The sequence below is a fragment of the Chrysochloris asiatica genome, unplaced genomic scaffold (genome assembly GCF_000296735.1).
Source record: "Chrysochloris asiatica unplaced genomic scaffold, ChrAsi1.0 scaffold00135, whole genome shotgun sequence".
NCBI classification, from domain to species: Eukaryota; Metazoa; Chordata; class Mammalia; order Afrosoricida; family Chrysochloridae; genus Chrysochloris; species Chrysochloris asiatica.
Window position 1 is genome coordinate 2269581 of NW_006408653.1, and position 22699 is coordinate 2292279.

Sequence of the window (22699 nt, forward strand, 5' to 3'; positions counted from 1 at the left end):
AACTCAAACCACCACACCATGACAGACAGACAAGTGGTGGCCGTTTGGTTTTATGTCTACACTGTCTCTTTAAATTTCGATGTCAATCTTGATACAATCCTGATATAATCAAGATACAATCAAGATGTTCTCTCCTAATCGTATCAATCCTGATACAATCAAGATATGCTCTCCCAAAATGGCGGCTCCTGGAACAGCTGAGTGTCTTGATCCAGAAAATAATGGATTTCTGGATTCTCCTGCAAATTCCCCACCTATAAACCCTCCAATCCTCCAAACATACCTTTATATTTGTTCCAGAGTTCCAACACCATCTTATGAGCCCTGTTGGCCTGGTATTCCGTGTTGTTGTTGACCGAGCTCTTCACTACATGTCTATCCGATCCGCCATCTTGAAGGTGGAAGGCCTGGTAGTGTAGTGGTTAGAAATCTGGCTGCGAACCCCACAGTCAGCAGCTCGAATCCACCAGGCCCTCCACGTGAGAGAGATGAGGCTTTCCGCTCCTTGCAGTTAAACAGCCTTGGAGTCTGGCGCATTAACCCATAGCACCACACCAGGACTCTGAATCTTGCCGCTCCAGGATCTCGCTGCCGCTCCAGGATAGGATGTTGAATTATAGTTGTACTAATAGTTGTATGGAGTCCTGGTGTGGCACTGTGGGTTAATGTGCTGTACTGCAAAGTCAAATAGAACTGCAAGGTCGGTGGTTCAAGCTCACCAGCAGTTCTTCAGAAACCCTATACAGGGTTGCTATGAGTTGGGATGGATTCAACGGCACTTAACAACAACAACAATAGTTGTGTAAATTTGAATAATAGTTGTATTAACTGGTTTTCCTTGTAGGCATATATATGTTATCCTATCATAAGCAACATTGTATTTCAAGATAGATCTTGAAATATTCTTTTTGACAATGAATGCTATGCCATACCTCTTGAATTTGTCATTGCCAGCATAGTAACCTATATGATTGTCTGATTCAAAATGGCCAATATTAGTCTGTTTCAACTCACTAATATCTAGGATATTGATATTTATGTGATCCATTTCATTATTGGCAATTTCCAATTTTCCTGGATTCATACTTCATACTTTCCACGTTCTGAGTATTAATGGATTTTTACAACTGATTCTTCTCATTTTGAGTCTTGCCTCAAGAGCAACCTCACTACTGTTGCCATGCTTGAGCCCATTGATGCTGCCACTTTGCCAATCCGTCTCTCTGGGGGTCTTCTTCTTTTTCTCTGACCCTCCACCTTACCAAACATGATATCCCTCTCCAGTGACTGGTCCCTTCTGACAATATGTCTGAAGTATGAGAGCCGAAGTTTGGCCATAAGTACCCGTAATACAATCCTGAAAGTGTTCTCAGTATGCTGTCAATAAAGGAACCGTAAGAGTTCTGTGGTGAATATTAATCATAGCTGGGAAGATTGGCGAAGGTGTCACTGAGGTAACTTTTGAGTTAGAACTTGAAGAATGATGAGGTTAGAAGAACAGTTCCCCTAGTGAAGTAATGTGTATGAATCCCCAGAGATCACTACTTATGAGTTCGGCATCAGATATGATATTGCAACTTCAAACGTCTTAATCTAGGTGCGATTTAAGTTGGTTCCACCTCATAGCAACCCTGTGTATAACAGAGCAAAACACTGCCCAGTCTCGTGACATCCTCATAATTGCTGCTTTGTTTCAGCCCATTGTTGCAACCACTGTGTCAGCCCTTCTTGTTAAGGGTCTTCCTCTTTTTCAGTGACCCTCTGTTTCACCAAGTATAATGGCTTTCTTCAGGGACTGGTGCTAGGTGCTAAAAGGAATAGCAAAGAAGTCCATTAAGTGTAGAACAATATTCTTGCCTGATAGTCAACTAAAGATAGAACTGTCCTGATGCCATTTAATTTTCATTTCAGACACAGATGAAGAATGTCCCACGTTCACCAAACTAGGCTTTCACAATGCCGTGGTTGGTACAGGACTAAATGTGAAACTGATTCTCTACACAAGGAAAAACCCAACCTGCGCACAAGCCATCAACACCACAGTTTTTGGGAACTTGAATGTGACCAAGAAAACCACCTTCGTTATTCATGGATTCAGACCAACTGGATCTCGTCCAATTTGGATGGAAGACTTAGTAACAGGTTTACTCTATGTAGAGGACATGAACGTCATTGTTGTTGATTGGAACCGAGGAGCAACAACTGTAATATATGTGCACGCTTCAGAAAAAACCAGAGATGTTGCCAAAGTCTTGAAGGAATTTATTGACCAGATGTTGGTAAGAGAGATATTCTCTTAGACGATTCAGGGTCAAATTGAAATTGACCCATTACCTGGAGATGAAAACCAAGAAGCATTTTCAGTGAGCAGGGAGGCCATTTTGTAACATTTTACGACTCTGAATAAGTCCCAGGGAAGTAGGGTGGAGGAAAGGGTTACAGGTAAGACCGATAGGCATGGTTATACAGGCACAAGGACAACCTCTGGGGGGGCGCCATTGCCATTGTAGACATTCTAGGCTTATATATTTATTAGGTTAACTTTTCCAGCATAACACAGTGAAGTGTTTTGAGGAAGGGGCATAATTTTCTAACTCACATAAAGGTGTATTATGGTTAAGAGAGGATCTTATGGTTACTGGTTTCAACACCTAGAGCTTCCTCAGCTTTGATAACTGTTTATTTTGCTACAAAGTGTCAAAACTTTAGTGACCAAATTGTCCAAAACTAATATAGAAACACATGGTCTGCCGAAAGAATTTTTGTGTGTATAATTTATGTTTTTGGAAGACTTACAAATGCTAAACCTTAAATTTTGTGATGTATCTTATGAAGTGCCCCTTTTATTAAAAGAAAAACAAAAATAAGAATAAGAAAAGAAAAAGTGACATGAAATCTGGGCCATTACTGAGGGATTTTGGTCTGGTGGTCACTATGACGCTGGGTGGCACGACTTCTATATAAGCTCCCCATCTAAGCCACAATCCTAGGAAGCTGATTATGAAAATGACACATGGCAGCCTGTCCCAGCAGCCTGTGGGCTGTGCTATCTACCCCATTCTACCTGTCACCCTCTCTCTTGCTTGCTGCATGGTGATTTCATTAACTAAGCGAGCATGAGATGAAGGCAGTTCACCAAAATGTACTGTTGCCCCATACCCAATTTTAAAGATTTTAAAGATTTCTCAGCTTGGTTGCTAGTAGAAGAATAAATGACGACACCATGGCATACAGGTTAAGGTGCAGGTTGGAGATATAAAGACTGCGTTTGAAACCTGCTCTACCTTCTCCCCAACCACCTAGCCTTGGGTAGATTACTTAAACTCTGAGCTTCAGTTCCTCATCTGTAAAACCAGAGTATTATTTACTTTTTGGGATTGTCATGACATTGAAACAAGATAATGGATGTAAGGCTCTTAGATATGTTTCTCCAAAGTCAATAGTTAGGAAATTTCTCCAAACTTTGTCAATTCCTTGATTCCTCACAATTCATAATGAATGAATCTCTTGAAATTCCAGGTAGAAGGAGCTTCTCTTACTGATATTTACATGATTGGAGTAAGTCTAGGAGCCCACATATCTGGGTTTGTTGGAGAAATGTTTGATGGGAAGCTGGGGAGAATCACAGGTAAGTCTGTGAATGTAGCTGGCTTGGGCAGGGTGGTCAATGGGAGAGCATTATGCAGACATTCCAAGTGCTCAGGTTCCAAGCCAGCTCTTTCAATTACATAACCTCTCTGAGCTCGCATCCTCTTACGCAAATGGAAGATCATAGTTATATTAACTGTATAATGTGTGCAAAATGAAACAGAATAAAAAACCCCAAACCTGATGCAGTTGAGTCAATTCTGATTCATGGCAATCCCATGTGTTACAATGTAGAAAATAGCGTTTTCTTAGCTGTAATCTTTATAGAAGCGAATCACTGGGTCTTTTCTCCAGCACTGGCACTGCGAGGGTTTGAATCACCAACCTTTAGATTAGTGGTGGTGTTGTTGTTGTTAAGTGCCATTGATCGGTACTCTATAGGGTTTCCAAGGAGTGGCAGGTAGGTTTGAACCACTGACCTTGCGATTAGCAATCCAGTGCTTATTCTACAGGGACACACTAGTATTCTAGTACATGCTGTGTGTGCCACCTGGCACTCTGTAAATTGTATGTCACAGAAAAGATTGGTGATTACTTCATTTTTTTAATATAACCTGTAAAACCAGCTATGTCCCACGTAGATTTGATTTCTTTGCCCCAAGCAGGTATTTGTCCTCCTTTCATTTAATGAAGACAAGCTTTAACTCCATACTTAATACCATTCATCCCCAGAAATAGCTGGAGTCTCATGACAGGAAAATGAGATGGGAATTTTGATGGCTGAGGCTCATTCTCTGAATATCAACTCTCAAGCCAAAACTGATTGAAAACACTCAGAAATGCAACAGGTCAAACCCAAACAAATGCTCCCTTACTGGGTCCTCTTACCTGGTGGTTTAGTAACTTTCCATAGCTACCAAGGAGGGAGGCTTTCTCTTTCAGAGACTGGAGGCTTCTCCAATTCATATATTTTCCATAATCATTTTCACAGAGATAGTTATTTTAAATGCTGGAAATCTGCAAGGTAGAAGTGGATGGAAGGAGGGGAATGGTAAATGATTCAAACCAACTACGTTTGGGAGGTAAACTTTAGGTCCTCAAGCAGTAGCCCTGGACAAGTCCTTTCTCTCTCCCTTCTTCACCCTCACACCTCGGTTGACATCTCTTCTGACCCTTACCCTAAAGATTGTTTTCCATACTTTCACTCCAAAGACCAAGGCTACTCTCATCTTCTTACTTATGTGTTCTAGAGAAGCAAAGCTCTTTTTGAATTTAAAACATGTACCAGTGAGATGGATTGGCAAAGAGGCAGCATCAATGGGCTCAAGCGTGACAACAATTGTGAGATTGGCCCAAGGTCGGGCAGTGTTTTGTTCTGTTGTGCGTAGAGTCGCTATGAGTTGGTACCGACTCAATGGCATCTAACAATAACAAATTATTGTTGTTATTATATTTCAGAAATTCATGTGTCCTTATGCTTTGAAAATTTCTTATTCCCTTATGGGTACAAAAAATAGATGGGTTGAATTCGCTTCTTTCCCTTACCTGTTGGTAGTTCATCCACTAGCAGGTAGGACTTTTCTGGGTGGTGCTCTAGAAAGCAGAACAGGCTTTAAGAAATGAAAAAGCCTTGATTTATAGCATTTGCTATTTTCCGTGGTGTAAATACTTGCACCATAGTTGGTGCTAAGCTGCCAGCATGACATCACTGACCACAAATTTGGGGCAGAGATGAGCACAGAACACATTTGGCTCTAGTGCCGGTGTTAGTGAGCTCCAGCCCACCAGTGTCTTGTTTTAACAGCCACCCAGCCGCACTCCTAGATGTCCAGCAAACTGACCGCTATACCTGCTTTGAATGTGAACTGCAGTGTAGCCTGGCCTCTGACTACAGAAATTCCCCCTAACCAGCCTTCCTTCCATGCTGGACTCAACAAATTTCTGCTCCCAGGCCTGGACTCAGCTGGTGGTCTAGGGACTCAATTTGCTGTTTCCACTGATACCTCTGTGTTCTCATCCTTTCTGAATCCCAAGGTCAAGCTCAGCTGTCCTCCGGCACTTCAGTGGGTAAAGAATGTTCCCTGCCAATTCACCTCTGGGTGGGTTCTCTAGAATGTGGGATGGGAATGTGATGTATGTTACCCCAAGACACAATTCACTCCCAACTTCCACGAACTGTTCAGTTCAGTTAATTTTCTGGGTGGTGTTGTTATTGTCAAGTGTTCTGACTCAAAGTGACACTGTATAGGGTTCCCAAGGAGCGGCTGATGAGTTTGAACTGTTGACCTTGTGATTGTTTATGCTACAACACCATACTAGGTATTACCTGTTAATTAGAAGTTCTGGTACGGCCCTGCAGGATAAGCATTGGACTGCTGACCACAAGGTTAACAGTTCAGAACCACCAGCTCTGCTCCTCAAAAACCCTATACAGGGTCAAGGCACTTAACAACTACAACAGCAGTTAATTAGTAGAACTCTGGTAGTGTAGTGGGTTATGAGTTGGTTTGCAAACCACAAGGTCAATAGTTTGAATTTACCAGCTACTACGTAACAGAAAAGGAGCTCTGGTAGCGTAATGGTTACAAATCAGGCTGCTAACCTCAAGGTCAGCAGTTTGAAACTACCAGCCATTCCACGGGAGAAAGATGAGGCATTCTGCTCCCGCAAAGATTTACAGCCTCGGAAACCCTGTACAGTGTCGCTATGAGTTGGAACTGACTCCACGGCACATAACCACCACCACAACAACATAGCAGAAAGGAGTCCTGGTGTATGTGTCAGACTTCAAAGCCGTTTGAACTGCAGTGTTGGTGGTTCAAGCTTACCAGCTGCTCCTTGGAAACCCTATACAGGGTTGCTATGGGTCGGAATTGACTTGACGGCACTTAACAACAACAACACATAGCAGAAAGATAAGGCTTTCTGCTCTAGTAAAGATTTACAACCTCAGAAACCCTATACAGGGTTACTATGAATCAGGACCAACTCAACAGCACACCACCACCACTGCCTGTTATTGTTGTTGTTGTTGTTGTTATATGCCACTGAGTCACTTCCAACCAATAGAGACGCTGTATAGGGTTTCCAAGGAGCAGCTGGTAAGCTGGAACCACCAACTTTGCAGTTCAAACCATAGTTTCTAGCCCTTTATGACTCTTTCATCTCTTTCCATCACCCTCTCTTTCTTCTGCCCTTCCTTCTCTTTTTCTTCAGATACTTCTAGTTTTCCTTCTCATAAACTTCTTCAACAAAACGTGGCAGAGGATGAGTGAATTTTAAAATAGTTCAGAACCTACATTAGTTGATAATACACTATTTTTGGTTTTCAAACTTAAGGGTGAGTACAAATCACCCTGGACGGGCTGGTTACAGTGCCAAAGTACTAAACTGGAACCTTTGGGGCTGGAGGCTAGAAATCTATTTTAATCAGAAGACAGAGATGGTCTGCAGCCCATGCTTTGAGAAATGACCTTAGAGTTGTGCTGTCCAGTTTAGAGGCCACCAATCACATGTGGCTCTAAATGCTTGAAATGTGGTCAGTGCAAATAGACATGTGTTGTAAGTGTGAAATACAAGACACAAAGTAGAGTGTAAGGTACCTCAAGTCTTTGGTATTGATTGCATGTTGAAAAGGTAATATTTTGGATGTACTGGGTAAATAGAATGTGCTGTTAAAATTAATTTCTTTATTTCTTTACACTTTCCTTAGAAAATGTTAAATTACATATGGACTCACATTATGTTTCTGTTGGTCAGCATTGTCTTAAACAACTCATGGTAATTTGGGGATAGGTCAAGAGACCCCTGAAATTGCAAAATGTTGGATGTTTGTCTTGTAGAAAGGGCCATGGCTTTCATCAAATTCTAAAACTAGTTAATGCTGTTATAAAACAAAACAAAACAACAAGAACAAAACCCCACCAAGGATCACTTTCTAGATACTTTTCTAGAGATCTTAGGACAAGATTCACTGATCTATTTTGTTTCTATTCTATAATGATTTCAGAATCTTCTAGATTCAGATTCAGGAAACCTGCTATAAATATTCTGAAGTAGGTATTCATTTCTCCTCCATTTTACAAATAAGGTTCAGAGAAGGAAAGTCACTTGCGTAATGTCACACAGCTGGTCAGCAACAGATCTGGAGCTCCATCATGTCACTTGTCATATTTGTCTGGCCCCCATGTGCTCTGCCCACACAGAGTATATAATTTTTTATTCTATGTTGTTAAGCACTGTTGAGTGAACTCTGACTTATAGCAATCCTGTATAGGGTTTCTGAGGAGTAGCTGGTAGGTTTCAACTGCTGACCTTTTGGTTAGCAGTCCAGTACTTATCCTACAGTGCCACAGCTTAAATGTCATATTTTGGCTGACATTCTAAGTTTCTAATTTTCTTATCAGATCAGTCAGGGGGTCATATGTCCAAACTTGCCTGTGATAGTCATGGTTTGTGCTTTTTGTCCTGATATAATTATTACAAAACCATTTTCACTTTCAACATTGCCCTGGTCTGGACATCTGCTATGGATCTGGAGGCTGCTGTAAACTGGACTCTCATCATTAATTGTCATAGGCAGGAAATGTTGCTATCTTATATAAGGAGGGAGCGATTTCTCCAGACAATCCTTTCTAAAGTTGGAATTTCTCATGCTCAGCTGAGACAATCCTGTGGGTTAGAGTGCTTGGGTGTTGACCCAACTCTTCCCACAGCAGTTTCACTTGGGAGTAGTCAGAAGAGATAGGAAGACTGGGGAGTAAAGAGAGAAAGATTAGGAAAGGAGACAGATAAACAAAGGTTCCAAGGAGACACAAGAGCCTTAAACCAACTATGGGCTGATGTTCCTGAAGAAGATCACCAGGACTTTCTGCCAAGGTGCCTCTGAGTAGACTCAAACTTCCAACCTTTCTTTTAGCAGTCAAGCTCATTAACCATTTGAGCTTTCTGGGACTCCGAAAAAGAACCTGAAGAGGAGACATGGAGAAAATGTAGCTAGAACCAGGAAAGTTGCTTACGTAACGCTGCTATATCTTGGATTTTATATATGACACTAGGGAGTGGGAAATGTCATCTAAAGTGACAGCCACAGATTAATTTTTTTTTATTTTGTGGTTATACCATCATGGGAGTTGCTCATCTGTCTTTCTAGCTATTTCATAGTAATGGTGAGGAACACACAGCCAACATTGATGAAGGGTAAGAAATCAGGTCAGGCATTTATGGGGGTGAGTTAGTTCTGCAGGATTGATACCAACTTTACTTCCCTCTTTGACAGCTGGCCTGACCCAGGAGTTTTGCTCTTTCCAGGAGTTTGCTAAACTGGATACAGTGAATACAAGATCTCAACATCTAGAAGTGATTGTTTTTTGAGGCTTTGTGACACAGATCAAGACACTTAATCTCCCTGCACCTCTGTTTATTCATTTGTAAAATGTGAATAATTATAGTTACCCTGCCTTCCTCACAGGCAATGAGGATCAAATGAGCTAGTACATACAAGTACAATTTTAAACAAGTGAACATCAAGAAGTTTTATTAATAACAGGGAGGAAGAGTTGAGTGAGGTTTCTGGATCATTAAAAATGGAATAAAGAAAACTATGTTGTTCAGTGCCATTGAGTAGGTCCTGACTCATAGAGACTCTGTATAGAGTTTCTAAGGAGCAGCTGGTGAGTTTGAACCTCCGAACTTGCTGTTGGCAGTCCAGTGCTCATCTCCCACAGCACTTCTCTCATATATGAATTGGAGGAATGCACTCCCTGCAGTTAAGTTCTGCATAAGGTCTACCTATTTATGGGGTCTGCACTGTGGGAAAAGGCTGCAGGGCAGTGAGAAGGCATCCTGACAAAGCAGATGGGAACGTGAGCACTTGCCCACCTGGGGGTGCCCTGAAGCCTGTGAGCCACCCTATGGGGCACGATCAAAAGCCCAGCTTCAGGTGACTCATGGCGTGGGCTGCCAAGCCAACTCTGTTTTCTTTTCAGGTCTTGACCCTGCAGGCCCTTTATTCAACAGTAAACCTCCGCAAGACAGATTAGATCCTGGTGATGCGCAGTTTGTTGACGTCATCCATTCCGACACTGATGGTAACATTCCTGTCCTCCTGGGTCAGTGGTCTCCCAGACTCCCTGAGAAGCTCCCTCTGGGGGAACTGTCATGTAAGGGCAGATCAGGCTCCTCCAGATGCCCTCTTCCTACAGGCAAGGTGCCAAATCCACAGAAATGTTGGAGGGAAGTTGCTTTCATGCAGGCACCGAGCAGCTCGCTCTTTTTAAAAAAGTGTCCTTCCTTTTTAAAGTGAAGGACAGGCCAATGAGTAACACATACTCTAGTGTTTTCATTTGTGAAATTTCATATCTGGGTTGGGGTACATGTCATGGAGTTGGAGTGATGTTCTAGGCTAGGTCCATATAGGACCCTGGTGGGCTGAAGGAATGGAGCAGAGCAAAATTAAATGTACATCCTTTTTATTACACAACCTCTTAAAAAATTCCTTGATCACCTTAGCATCATCTGCACTCTGGTGTGGTATTCAGCAACTGTTTGTCTTAAAGGAAACTTTTCCTTGTGAAATATCTGCTCCCTTACACAGAGATGATAAAGTATTATATTACTAAAGTAACACCATGTGAGTGCTTGATGGAGTAGATACATTGATTTTTCTTAGAGAGCAAGTGAAGTTTGAAGAAAAAAAAAGTATAACCTTTGCAGTCAAGCAGCTGTGAGTTGCTGTCCAGTTGACTCTGACTCGGGCACCCTTCCAGAAGGAAACACTGTTTATCCTGTACCATTGCCATCATCTTTGATATATTTGAGCCCATTGTTGAGGCTATTGTGTTAATCCACAGTTACAGTGCCTTCCAACCTGAAGGACTCGTATTCAGCGCTGTATCAGGCAATATTCTGTTGTGATCCCTAAGACTGGGACTTCAGCCCCAGCTTTTGCTCTTACTAATGGTGTCGTGTTAGTTTTCCTTCACTCCTCTGAGCCTCATCAGTAAATCATTTCATCTGGATTTATGAATTCAAACTCACCAGCTGCTCCTTGGAAACCCTATACAAGGTCACTATGAATTGGAACCCACTCGACGGCACTTAACAACAACAACTTTGCAAGGTTGTGAAAATTGGAAGAAAGTTATGTAAAGTACTTGGTATCATGCCCATAGATACATGAAGTTTCTCAACATATACTAGCTATGGAGTCCTGGTGTGGCACTGTGGGTTAAAGCACTGGACTGCAAGCTTGGTTTGAAGTTCAAGGTTGGCAGTTCAAGCTCATCAGCTGCTCCTCTGAAACCCTATACAGGGTCATTATGAGTAGGAACTGACTGAACGACACCTAACAACAATAACATTATTACCGTGATCAGTACAAACACACATAACATTTATATGTGTGTATAATCTTTTTTTTTTTTTTTAATTTAAGGAGCTCTGGTAGTGTAGTGGTTTACAAGCTGAACTGCTAACTGCAGTGTTAACAGTTCAAATCTACCAGCGGCTCCATGGGAGAAAGATGAGGCTTTCTGTTTCTGTAAAGATTTACAGCCTTGGAAACTGTATACAGGATCACTATGAGTCAGAATCAACTCCACAGCACATAGCAACCATAATATTTTTTAATCAAGCATTTTACTGATGATTTTGGTATTACAGTGTTAAAGAAAATAAGGAGTTATTAAGTATATCCATATGTTTTAAAGGTCCATTTTCTAAAAGTATTTCCAATTATTTTCATCATGGATTTAAAATTTTGAAGATTTTGCCTATTAAGTAATTTGCAGTCAAATAAAAATTATTCTTTTTCTCCATTTTTTTTTATTCATTAAAGACTTACACAAAAGCAATTAGAAGTTTAGGAAGCATTCCAACCAAATACGAAGAAACATTTCATCAGCCTTGCAGTGAATGAGTGTCTAAGTTTCCTTTTAAGTCTCTGGAAATAAATTTCTTTATCACCATTTTGTTAAGTTAACATGTTGTTAAGTGCTATCCAGTTCCCCGAGTCATAGCAACCCTGTACGGGGTTTCTGAGGGGCAGCTGGTGGGGCCATTGAATTGCTAACCTTATGGTTCCCAATCCAGTGTGGATCCTACAGCACCACACCAGGAGTCTGTCTGTCTCCTAATTAGAAATCATTGCCCAGGGCAACTTTGGGCAAGATATTTAAATAGGTATAATAGAAACAAGATGGCTAAGCTTCGTCTCTCCTACTTTGGACATATTGTCTAGAGAGAACAGTCGCTGGAGAAGGATGTCATGCTGGGTAAGGTGGAGGGTCAGAGAAAAAGAGATGGATCAGCCAGGTGGCATCATTGATGGCATCAAGTGTGGCAGCGGTAGTGAGATTGGCCCAGGATCGAACATTGTTTCATTCTGCTGTGCATGGGGTCGCTATGAGTCGGTTCCGACTCGATGGCACCTGACAACAACAACAACAATAGAAACAATAGTAAAATTATAATACTAATAAAAATACAATCCAAGTTGTATCCTTTCACCTTACTTATTCAAACTGTATTCTGAGCAAATAATTGCAGAAGCTGGATTATATGAAGAATGCAGCTTCAGGGTTGGATGTAAACTCCTTAACAACCTGTGATATGCAAATGACACAAGTTTGCTGGCAGAAAACCAAGAGCATTCATTAATGAAGATCAAAGACTACATTCTTCAGTATGGATTACACTTCAACATAAAGAAAGTAAAAATCCTCATAATTGGACCAATAGGCAACATCATGATAAACAGAAAATATTGAAATTGCCAAGGACTTCGTTTTACTTGGATCAACAGTCATCGCCCATGGAAGCAACAATCACAAAATCAAATCACATTTCTCACCAGGCAAATCTGCTGCAAAAGGTCTCTTCAAAGTGTTAAAAAGCAAAGATGTCACTTTGAGAACTAAGATGGACCTGATGCAAGCCGTGGTAATTTCAGCACCTTTTATGTCCAGTGTGTGAAAACTGGTCAGTAAATAAGGAAAACTGTAGAAGAATTGATGCATTTAAACTGTGGCATTGACAAAGAGTATTGAATATTGTTGTTGTTGTTAAAGTGCCGTCGAGTCGGTCCCAACCCATAGCGACCCTGTACAGGTTTCCGAGGAGCAGCTGGTGAGCTTGAACCACCGACCTTGCAGTTCAAACGGCTTTGCAGTCTGGCACATTAACCCACAACACCACACATACCATATGTAAAATGAGGATAATGTGGTGCTGTTGGAGAAGTGCAGGACTGGACTACAAGGTCAGTTTGAGCCATAAGGTCGGTGGTTCAAACTCACCAGTTGCTCCTTGGAAACCTTATACTGGGTTGCTGTGAGTCAGAACCAACTTGATGGCACTTAACAACAGCAACGTATTTTAAATGAAGTATGTATTAGAAAGTTCCTAGCAGATCTATAGGAGCTGTCTGATAACATGGTTATTTCAGTAGCCTCATATGCACGTGAAAGTTGGACAGTGACTAAAGAAGACCACAGAAGACTTGATTTACTTGAGTTACGGTATTGGAGAAAAATATTGAAAGTACCATGGACTGCCAGAAGAACAAACAGATCTGTATTAAAGAATTATAGTCAGAATGTTCCTTAGAAGTAAGGATGGTGAGACTTTGTCTTAAGTACTTTGGACATGTTTTCAGCAGGGACCAGCCCCTGCAGAAGGGTATCATGCTTGTGAAGTAGAGGGCCAGTGAAAAAGAGGAAGACCCTCCAACAAGATGACACAGTGGTGGCAACAATGGGCTCAAATATAACAATTATTGTGAGGATGGCACAGGACCAGGCAGTGTTTCATTCTGTTGTGCGTAGACTTGCTGTTAAGTCTAAACCAGTTTGATGGCACTTAACAACACCAACACAATCTCTGCCCTAATCCCACAGACAAATGAATTATGAGTATAAAGAATTCAAAGTAATTTAAAAGCATAATGTGTTCTATTTTAGCACTGGGCTACAAGGATCCATTAGGAAACATAGACTTCTACCCAAATGGAGGATTGGATCAGCCTGGTTGCCCCAAAACAATATTTGGAGGTAAGTGCAGAATCTTAATATTTTGTAAAATAGTTGTTTTTAAAAAGACATATTTTTTTAAATCTGATATTATTCTACATGGAGTAGTTCTTTTTTTAAAACTAAAAAACAAAAATGTGCTAGAAAGAAAGACAGGCAGACCAGCCTGGAACAGCTAGAGTGACAAAAGATAACATTGTCAAAGAAGGATCATCAGGAAAAAAACAAAACAAAAATGGCGGTATGATTGGCTACTACAAGAATAAGCAAGTTGTTCACCAGGAAGTCACCAAGGCAAGCAATCAAGTCCCTTCAAGCAGGACAAACCCCCCCACTAAGACTGAAACTCAAAGGGCAGGCACGCAGGCTTGCTGGTGACCATATTGGTCTACTGGTGAGTAGAAGAGGAGGAAAGGCAGCAATGAAGAAATGGGCTGAGTTCAACCACATTCCATAGACTCCCGTTGACCTGGAGATGAGAGAGACAAGAGGAAGGGCCGGTTGGTCTGAAGTGTGGTGAGAACTGGGGACACCTGAGCCCATGGACAAGGACATAGCCACAGAGGGCTAGAGCTGAGAGTGAAGCATCCAGCTGATATGAAGTGAAGGGAGATGCACAAGAACACCCAAACTTGCAGATAGTACCCATCTGAACTAGCCTTGATGGCTTGATAATCAGAAGTCGACTAGAGGAAGATAAAAAAGAAATAATTTTTGATAAAGGAAATGAGTGTAAATTGCTACAATTTGATGAACTTGACCTATACTCCTGAAGGTAGTAGCTAAAAATACCAATTGAGAGGGAAGGAGTCTTCACATCAAGTAGATAGGGATGGGCAACTTAGACATTGGCTACCTAAAATGAGGGGGTGATAAAGGCACTAAGTGACTGGCTTACAAGGTTTCAAGAGGAGGTTTAAGAGTGTGTAGGGGAAAATAGAGTCCCCACTGAATAGTTTTCATTTTGTTTAGATGGATCTGGTTAAAAGAGATGGAGGTAAGATTCTTATGATTCAGTAGTAATTGTTATCTTGACTAATTGCGACTGTCACAATTGTAAAGGTAGAAGTTTTGTAACAAAAACAGGGGAGTAGTTAATCTTACAGTCCAGGAATAGAGGACCCTAGCACTATCAAGGGAGAAGAGCACAAGCGGAATGCGGGACCTTATCCAGAGAAGCAGTGACACCAGAGATGGATGCAGAGATGGGGACATGGAGAAGGGGGAGCAGCTGAGGACTCTAGGTTCATGGAAAGAGAGGGACTGAGAGCTGGTGGCCAGGAGGCAAACTTGCAGAATATGCCCTTTGGTGGTGTAAATTATTATATGTGCTTGAGTGTTAAATAAAAAAAAAAAAAAGAGCTAAAATGAATAGAGAGAAATAATGTTAACTGATGGTACATGGTGGGATAATAATCATTGTAATGAAACAAAGTATATGATTTGTTGAATGTAAAACTGAGCATCTACCCTGTAAACTTTCACTCATTTCACAATAGAAACTTAAAAAAACAACAAAACCCTGAGATGATAGAGTGCTATGAATATAAAACAATTTTAAAAGTATAACTGAAGTGTATATCTTTTTAAAACTATAACTGTATAATTCAAAGCTACTAATAAATGTCTCTCTTTTGAAAATGTGTATTTTGATCTAGAAATGCTACATCTGGGAATCTCTCCTAGGGAAATAATGGAAAATGTGGATAAGAATTAGTGTGCAGAGTTGTTCAATACAGCATTATTTATAATAGTTACAATTTTAGAAATAATCTAAATGTCCAACAATAGGAAAATTATTAAGTGATGGTACACTCACATATAATTATTTGAAGCCATGTTTTCAGAGAGTATGGAAAATTCTTATGTTGCGTAAAAAAAGATGCAAAATGATGTAGGATGATTCCAATTTTTTAGATATGTATTTGTACATGTATAAGTTAATAAATAATAATTCATAATGATCCCTAGATACTTGCTTTCTAGGTATTTTTTGCATCATTATTTTCTATTATTTTGTATTTCCCAAATGAGCATATATTCATTTTATAAAACCAACAAAATAAAAAGTAGATAGGTGGGGGGAAAGATAAAAGTCCTTCCCTTAACATTACAAATTCTACTTTTTGCCATTGCTAAGTAAGTTAAACAACTATGGATATACTTCTACAGAAAAGAAGATTTTGTTACAAAAGAGTCTCTGTACATGGAATCACATATATCTATTTATGCTATGGTTCTTATTTCTTGAGGATATAACCAAGTAGAGAGATTTCTGGGCCATACAATATTTCTATTTCCAACCTTCTGAGACAGTGCCATACCGTTTAATAGTGGTTGCACCATTTTATAGCCCCACCAGCAGTACACGTTGTTGTTGTTGTTAAGTGCCGTTGAGTCGCTACTGACCCATAACAACCTTATGCACAGCAGAATGAAATACTGTCCGATCCTGGGCCAATCTCACTTCTGTTGCCATGCTTGAGTCTATCGATGCTGCCACTTGGCCAATCCATCTCATTGGTGGTCTTCCTCTTCTTCTCTGACCCTCCACCTTACCAAACATGATATCCTTCTCCAGCGACTGGTCCCTCCTGCCAATATGTCCAAAGTATGAGAGACAAAGTTTGGCCATCCTGGCCCCCAAGGAGCACTCTGGCTGCAGTATATGAGGGTCCCATATTCTCTGCACCCTCTACTAGATTTGTTTTCTGTTTTTGTTGTTGGTTCTTTTTTAACTTTGCTATTGATGCTGGGGTGAGATGATAGCTTGTCGTTTTGATTTGCATCTCTCTCATGACTAGTGATGATGAGCATTTCTTTATGTTTGTTGGCTGCCTGAATGTCTTCTTTGGTGATGTGTCTGTTCATGTTCTGTGCCCATTTTTAAATTGGATTGTGTGTCTTTTTATTGAGCTATTGAAGTATTCTGTAAATTTTTAGACAGTAGTCCCTTGTCTGATCTATCAGACAAAAACTGTTCACAGTCTGTGGGTTCTCTGTTTACTCTCTCGATGCACATAAATGTCTAATTTTTAGGCGTTCCCAGTCATCTATTTTGTCTTCTGCTGTTTGTATGTTTTCAGTTATGTTGAAAGTATATTTATGCCATGTACCAGAGCTCTTATGGTCATGTGTTGTTTTTTTTCCTTTGATTTATTTATTTATTTGATTTATCAGTTTACACTGATTGTTTGTCTAATAATGAACTATCCCTGCATACCTAGTATGGAGCCCACTTGATCATGATGTTTTATTTTTGAGACATTTTTGGATTCTATTGGCTAGAATTTTGTTGAGAATTTTTGCATCTATGTTCATGAAGGAAATTGGTTTATAACTCTGTTTTTTAGTGATGTGTTTGCCTGGTTTGCATCATAAAATGAATTCAAGAACTGCCCATCCTTTTCTATATTCTAAAATAATTTGAGTAGAATTGCTGTCGGTGATCAACCACTGGAGGGCAATGCAGCCAAGGCCTTTAATTAAAACACATTAAGATTCTTGCCACAATATTAATCTGATTTAATATTTTCTCCTGCCACTTGCTAGCATGATTGATGTATCTTAATCTTCCTCCATAAAGATTGACAGCCCTGCAGTCCACTGGATCGCAACTGGTTTGGCTACTTCTGTTCTTAATCTTTATGGAAGCTGACTGCTACGTTATTTCTCCTTCAGAGCAGCTGGTGGGTTCCAAACACTGACCTTTGGGTTTAATCACTGCACTACTAGGGTTCCTCATGAATCCTTAGCTGTGAGTCTTTAGAAGGATTAAAAGCAATCAAGAACATTGAAGCTGTTAACACTTGAAACAATGTCTGGCATTTAGCAGATAAATGATAAATTGTGTATGTGCGTGTTTAAAATATATGATATAATTTTAAATACTTCAACTGTTCTACTCTTTCCATTTACATGCAAGGAATGCAGTATTTTAAATGTGACCACCAGAGGTCTGTGTACCTGTACCTTTCTTCCCTGAGAGAGAACTGTTCCATCACCACATACCCCTGTGACTCCTACCAGGATTATAGGGACGGCAAGTGTGTCAGCTGTGGTACGCCACCAAAGGACTCCTGTCCCCTCCTAGGTAAGCCAAGCGAGACATTTCCTCTCTCTTTAACCAAGGTCTAATTTGTGGTGGAGATCTCAGCACCAATGTTACTGTCTCAAAATTTTCTGTTTTAGAAACACCTATTTAGTTAGCTTATTCTGATCAATTTGTTCTGTGATCTACTCTGGAGTCTCCTAATAATCAAATGGTAAAAAAGCAATCTAAATAGATTTCCATCCAGAAAATATTACAACCTCCATAGACACTCAATTCTAGTACAAAAAAAGAGAAAGTTCCAGAAAAGTTTCCAAGCTGAGTCAAAGCATGGCACCTTACATAGCCTTCTCCCAGGGGGGAGGGAACACCCCCCTCCAGGACCACCATGGGTCCACAGTGAGCCTAGGGACCCTCCTGCCAAATGGGCTTCACAGCGTAATCCCCATCAGCAAGTCAGGACTGCAAACAGCCCGCTTCCACACTTGGACTCTTTCCTGCGTGTACAGGATGTGGGGTGGGTAAGAGATACTGTGGCGGCATCTCCAATGGTTGTTAAAAGTCAACACAAATATTCTAGGTGATGAAGACTTAGAAAACTGGATGGCCATGAGAACTTGCTCCAGGATGTCTGTTGCAAGCGGTCCTCACTCAGTCGCTCGCCTCTGTGTCTTTGTATCTTTTGTATGAGTGACATCTCATCACTGTATCATGTCTATCAAGCAGGGCAGCTGGAGATGAATCCTAGAACTTCAGAGGAGAAGGGGCGCAGCCAGATTGCTCATGGGACCATGATTGCACAACAGATTTATCTAGGGACGGTTTAAAAAATGCCGATGCCTGGGCCTCCCCCCAGATGATTAAGTCAGAACCTGAAGGCCATTGCCTAGAGGTGTGGACTGCACTCGGCCTCATCTCCTGTAGGCACGGATGTGAATGAGAACATGCACCTGCTTGGAAACAGAGTTACATGGCAAGCCCAAGTTCTGTGCAATTTAGGTTACAGGAAAGCACATCCTTTTGCAAGCATGATGCTGTTTTAAGTATAAACTTGGATCTATTTTAATTTACAAAATGAATGTACTTCTGAGAAACGTCAGTGCTATTTTTAGCCTACATCAGTGTGTGTCTTCCCACTTCCACACCCAGGCCAGGGCAGCTGAGAGCCAGTGCTGGGTGATAGAATTCCAGTCAAAGGCAGGGAAACACCATTGTCCGGGCCCTTGATAAGCACTGGCTCTTAGGGGTGTATGTCAGCCAGCAAGTTGTGGTGGTGCTTAGGAGATGCTTGCCCTGGTGACCCTGTGAGTCTGCACCATGCAGAGGGGAAGGAAGTCTCCATAGTGATGGTAGTTACAGTCAAACTCACTGTTTTTCCTGCCTTCTCAATTACTTTTATAGTTCTATAATACATGTTAATATTATATTTTTCCAACTTACTTTTTAGGCTATTATGCTGATCATTGGAAAGACTTTTTAAAAGAGAATTACCCCCCTATGACTAAAGCCTTCTTTGACACAGCTGAGGAGAAACCATACTGCAGTGAGTGATGAATGTGATCATTATACTTTGGGATGGCTGAATCTCAGCTTACTGGCTACTTCTTGGCAGTTTACTGGCTACTTCTTGGCAAACAAGGGGCATGGTAAAAACATGAGTTTTGGATTCAAAAACAAGGGGCATGGTAAAAACATGGGATTTGGATTAAAAAAAACAAATGGCCCTAATTCAAATCTGATTTTATCACCATAATAGCTGTGTGACCTTGGTCGAGTAATTTAATCTCTCTGCGTCTCAATGTCCTGATTGGTAAAATGATTGGCAAAAGTAATGCCTATCTCTTGGGCTGTGAGAATTAAAATCTCCAGAAATCATCCTTGTTTGCTTCTCTGGATGGCCACCATAATTACCAATTTCTTCTAGAAAATTGCTTGAGCCTCAAGAAACCTGAGATCAGCACAAGGAGAAATCAGGAATTGGCTTCCATGGATCGATCTAGGTCCAGAGCAATCTGAGCCTTTCCCCGACCCTCAGACTAAGTCAGGCCTCCCTTCTTGGAGTTCCAGTTATGGTCTGGGCTTCCCGCAGCCCTACTCAGCACACTTTGCTGCATTTATAAAATGCATGCGTGATCATCAAAAAGTGGTGCGTGGGTAGGCACAGTCATACAAATATTGCTCCAGACCTTCTACAGACATTGAAAGGTTGGATATTCCCAGTGGGAGCTCAGTGGCTATCACAGAGGTATAGATATGCTGGAAAGCCACTAAGAATTTGCCTGGGCAAATATACAACTTATAACCTGGTCTCTCTTTGCACTTTTCATGGGAGCAGTCTTGCAGAGTAGGTTTCAGGTTACTGACTTTCTTTCCTCCCTTGGAACCACGTATGACAGTTCAGGATCTTGGTAGCTGCCTCATCTACCTGAGGCAAGTCCTTAAGTAACAACAGAATATTGAAACGGCAGCAACACCTGGACTGTCCTTATTTCTTCATAAACTTTTCCTTTCCCTAGAAGCCTGATCAATAGATAGGGGATCTAACTGCCAAGATGGGATACCCATCTTCCCAAAACATCCTTGACTTTAGGGGGCAAAGCGTAGGGAGGAAGAATAGCTCTCTGAACATATCCTGTGCTCTCATTCACTCAAATAGGAATTTTCTGAGTGCCCACTAAGTATAAGTTTTGGTATTAAAAAGAGGAATTCTCACCACTTCCTACTTGTTGTAGTAGATTTTAGTTTAATCCCACAAGACATTAATTATTCAGACAACATGTTAATGGCTATATATAGCCATACATTTGGCACTTTTTGATTCTTTCATTTTGTAAATACAGCAAAGTGTGCTGAGTAGGGATTGGGGTAACTCAGAGTCTGACTGGAACTCCAAGAAGGGAGACCAACTTCATGTGAGAGTCAGGGAAGTTTCCTGGAGGAAGTGACATTAAGCCAAAGTCACAGTAAGCAGAGTAATGGTATGCCAGGCAAGGAGGAAGACACAAGAGCAAGAGAGGGCTTGGCAGTATAGAAATACAGGTGGTCTGACCTGCCTGGGGAGAGAAGAGGGAAGCCGGGAGGAGATTGTGGAGGCTCTTGTCAACCACCGAGAGCCTCCACAAGCCTACTTAGTTGGTTCATTCTAAAATGGGCAGGGATGAAAATGAATCATTCATACTCAGCAGTAGGTCATGAGACCTTTGTCAATAATACAGAAACACTGATTTAACGGTGATGCCAAACATGGCAACTAGCTACCATTGAACTCTTGTCATTCGTGCCATCCTTAATGAAGAGGAGCCAAGGGAGTTAGGAAATTCTGCCCTGGATCTTTATGCAGAAACTAGAGAGAAAGAGGCTTGCTTATTAGGAAAGCTGGGTTTTTAGGAACCCTGCTCCCTGCTTCTAGAGAGAATTTGGGAGTCCCTCTCTCTTACTGTGTTCTCTCCCTGTTTTGTAGTATATCATTATTTAGTGGATATTATAACTTGGAATAAGAATGTAAGAAGAGGATCTATCACAATTAAATTGAAAGATAAAGCTGGAAATACTACAGAATCCAAAATTGATCAGTAAGTTTGACTGGTATAATTTGCAATTTTCCTTTTTGCTCAGCAAAATTAAATCACAAATACTTAAATGTCTAGGTATGTACTATTAAATGATATGAAAGGATACATTGCTTAGTTATTTTTCCTGGCTTTTGATTTCCCAGGCTCTTTAAAAGTGGGATTGGTGCAATGATTTTCTTTCTTATCTCCCCTTCCCGCCTTCCAGTCTTTTCCTTCCCTCGCTTACTTTTTTTGTTGTTGTTAATTAAATTCTTAATTACAAAAGTTTTTCATGCTTGTTTCAGTAAAGGAGTGTAAAACATAGAAGTATAAGTCTTTTCCTCACCAATCCCACCCTAAAGGCACCCTCCACACACACATATGCCTAGGTTGGAGGTTCAAGTCCACCAATGGCATCTAAGGAGAAAGGTCTGGCAATCTATTTCTGAAAAATCAGCTATTGAAAACTCTACGGGGCACAGTTCTACTCTGCTGCACATGGAGCTACTCTGATTCAGACTCAATTTAACATCAACGAATAACAGCAACTATATATTTAATGCAAATTCTTATTTTAGTCATGTTTGCAAAGGAGTCACTACTAATGGGAGAAATGCAGGAAAAAAAGGGAATAGTTATTCTGTTAAATGATAAGATTATTGATATTTTTCTCTTTTTTGCAAGGTGTATTTAACATTTTAATGTTATCTTTATAATTTAAAATAAAGGAAATTATATTGGAACCTAGTTAAGCCAATCTCACTGTTGTTGCATAGAGGGGATTGCAATCAATCATTGAGATGAAACAAATGTATGATTTTTTAAATGTAAAACTGATGATCTCTGTAAACCTTCACTTAATTCACAATAAAAAGTTTCAGCCAAAAGAATTCTTCAAGGGATATTTTTGGTTTAGGGCTTAAAGATGATCTCAGAGCTATAGTTTCAGGGGTTCATTCCATTCAGCTCCTATGAAACCAGAAAGTCTAGATTCCATGAGAATTTGAAATTCTGTTTTACATTTCCCCCCTTTTGGTCAGGATTCCTCTATGGGATCCACTTCATTCCTTTGCATGTGAATATCCAATTGTCCTAACACCATTTATGTAAGAGATGATTTTTTTCTCCATGAGTTATCTTGATTATACCCTTGTCAAAGTGAATTTACCATAAATGTAAGGATTTACTGCTGGTCTCTCAATTCATTGATCTATATCTCTATTCTTATGCAAGTGCCACATTATCTTGATTACTGCAGTTTTGTAGTAAATTTTGAAATTGAAAAGTGTAAATCCTACAATTGTTCTTTTTTAAGATTTCTTTCTTGGTTTCTTGCATTCCCATAAGAATATAAGAATCAGTTTGTCAATTTCTGAAAAAAAAAAGCCACAGAGACTTTTATAGGAATTGTGTAATCACTGTAGATCAACATAAGAAGTATTACTGTCTTAGCAATCATAAGTCTTCCATGAACATGGGAT

The 22699-nt window shown here is 40.5% G+C and overlaps 1 protein-coding gene across 1 annotated transcript in view; it reads left to right on the plus strand.

Moving 5' to 3' along the window:
* LIPH (lipase, member H) overlaps positions 1–22699 on the plus strand; it is a gene marked incomplete at its 5' end in the record, with an annotated part of 34471 nt that overhangs the window by 5504 nt on the left and 6268 nt on the right. Inside the window, 7 exons of the mRNA XM_006869760.1 lie at positions 1912–2279; positions 3520–3628; positions 9576–9677; positions 13548–13637; positions 17542–17709; positions 19115–19210; positions 21128–21239. Of these exons, the coding sequence (XP_006869822.1) occupies positions 1912–2279; positions 3520–3628; positions 9576–9677; positions 13548–13637; positions 17542–17709; positions 19115–19210; positions 21128–21239 (1045 nt within the window). The remainder of the gene's footprint in view (positions 1–1911; positions 2280–3519; positions 3629–9575; positions 9678–13547; positions 13638–17541; positions 17710–19114; positions 19211–21127; positions 21240–22699) is intronic.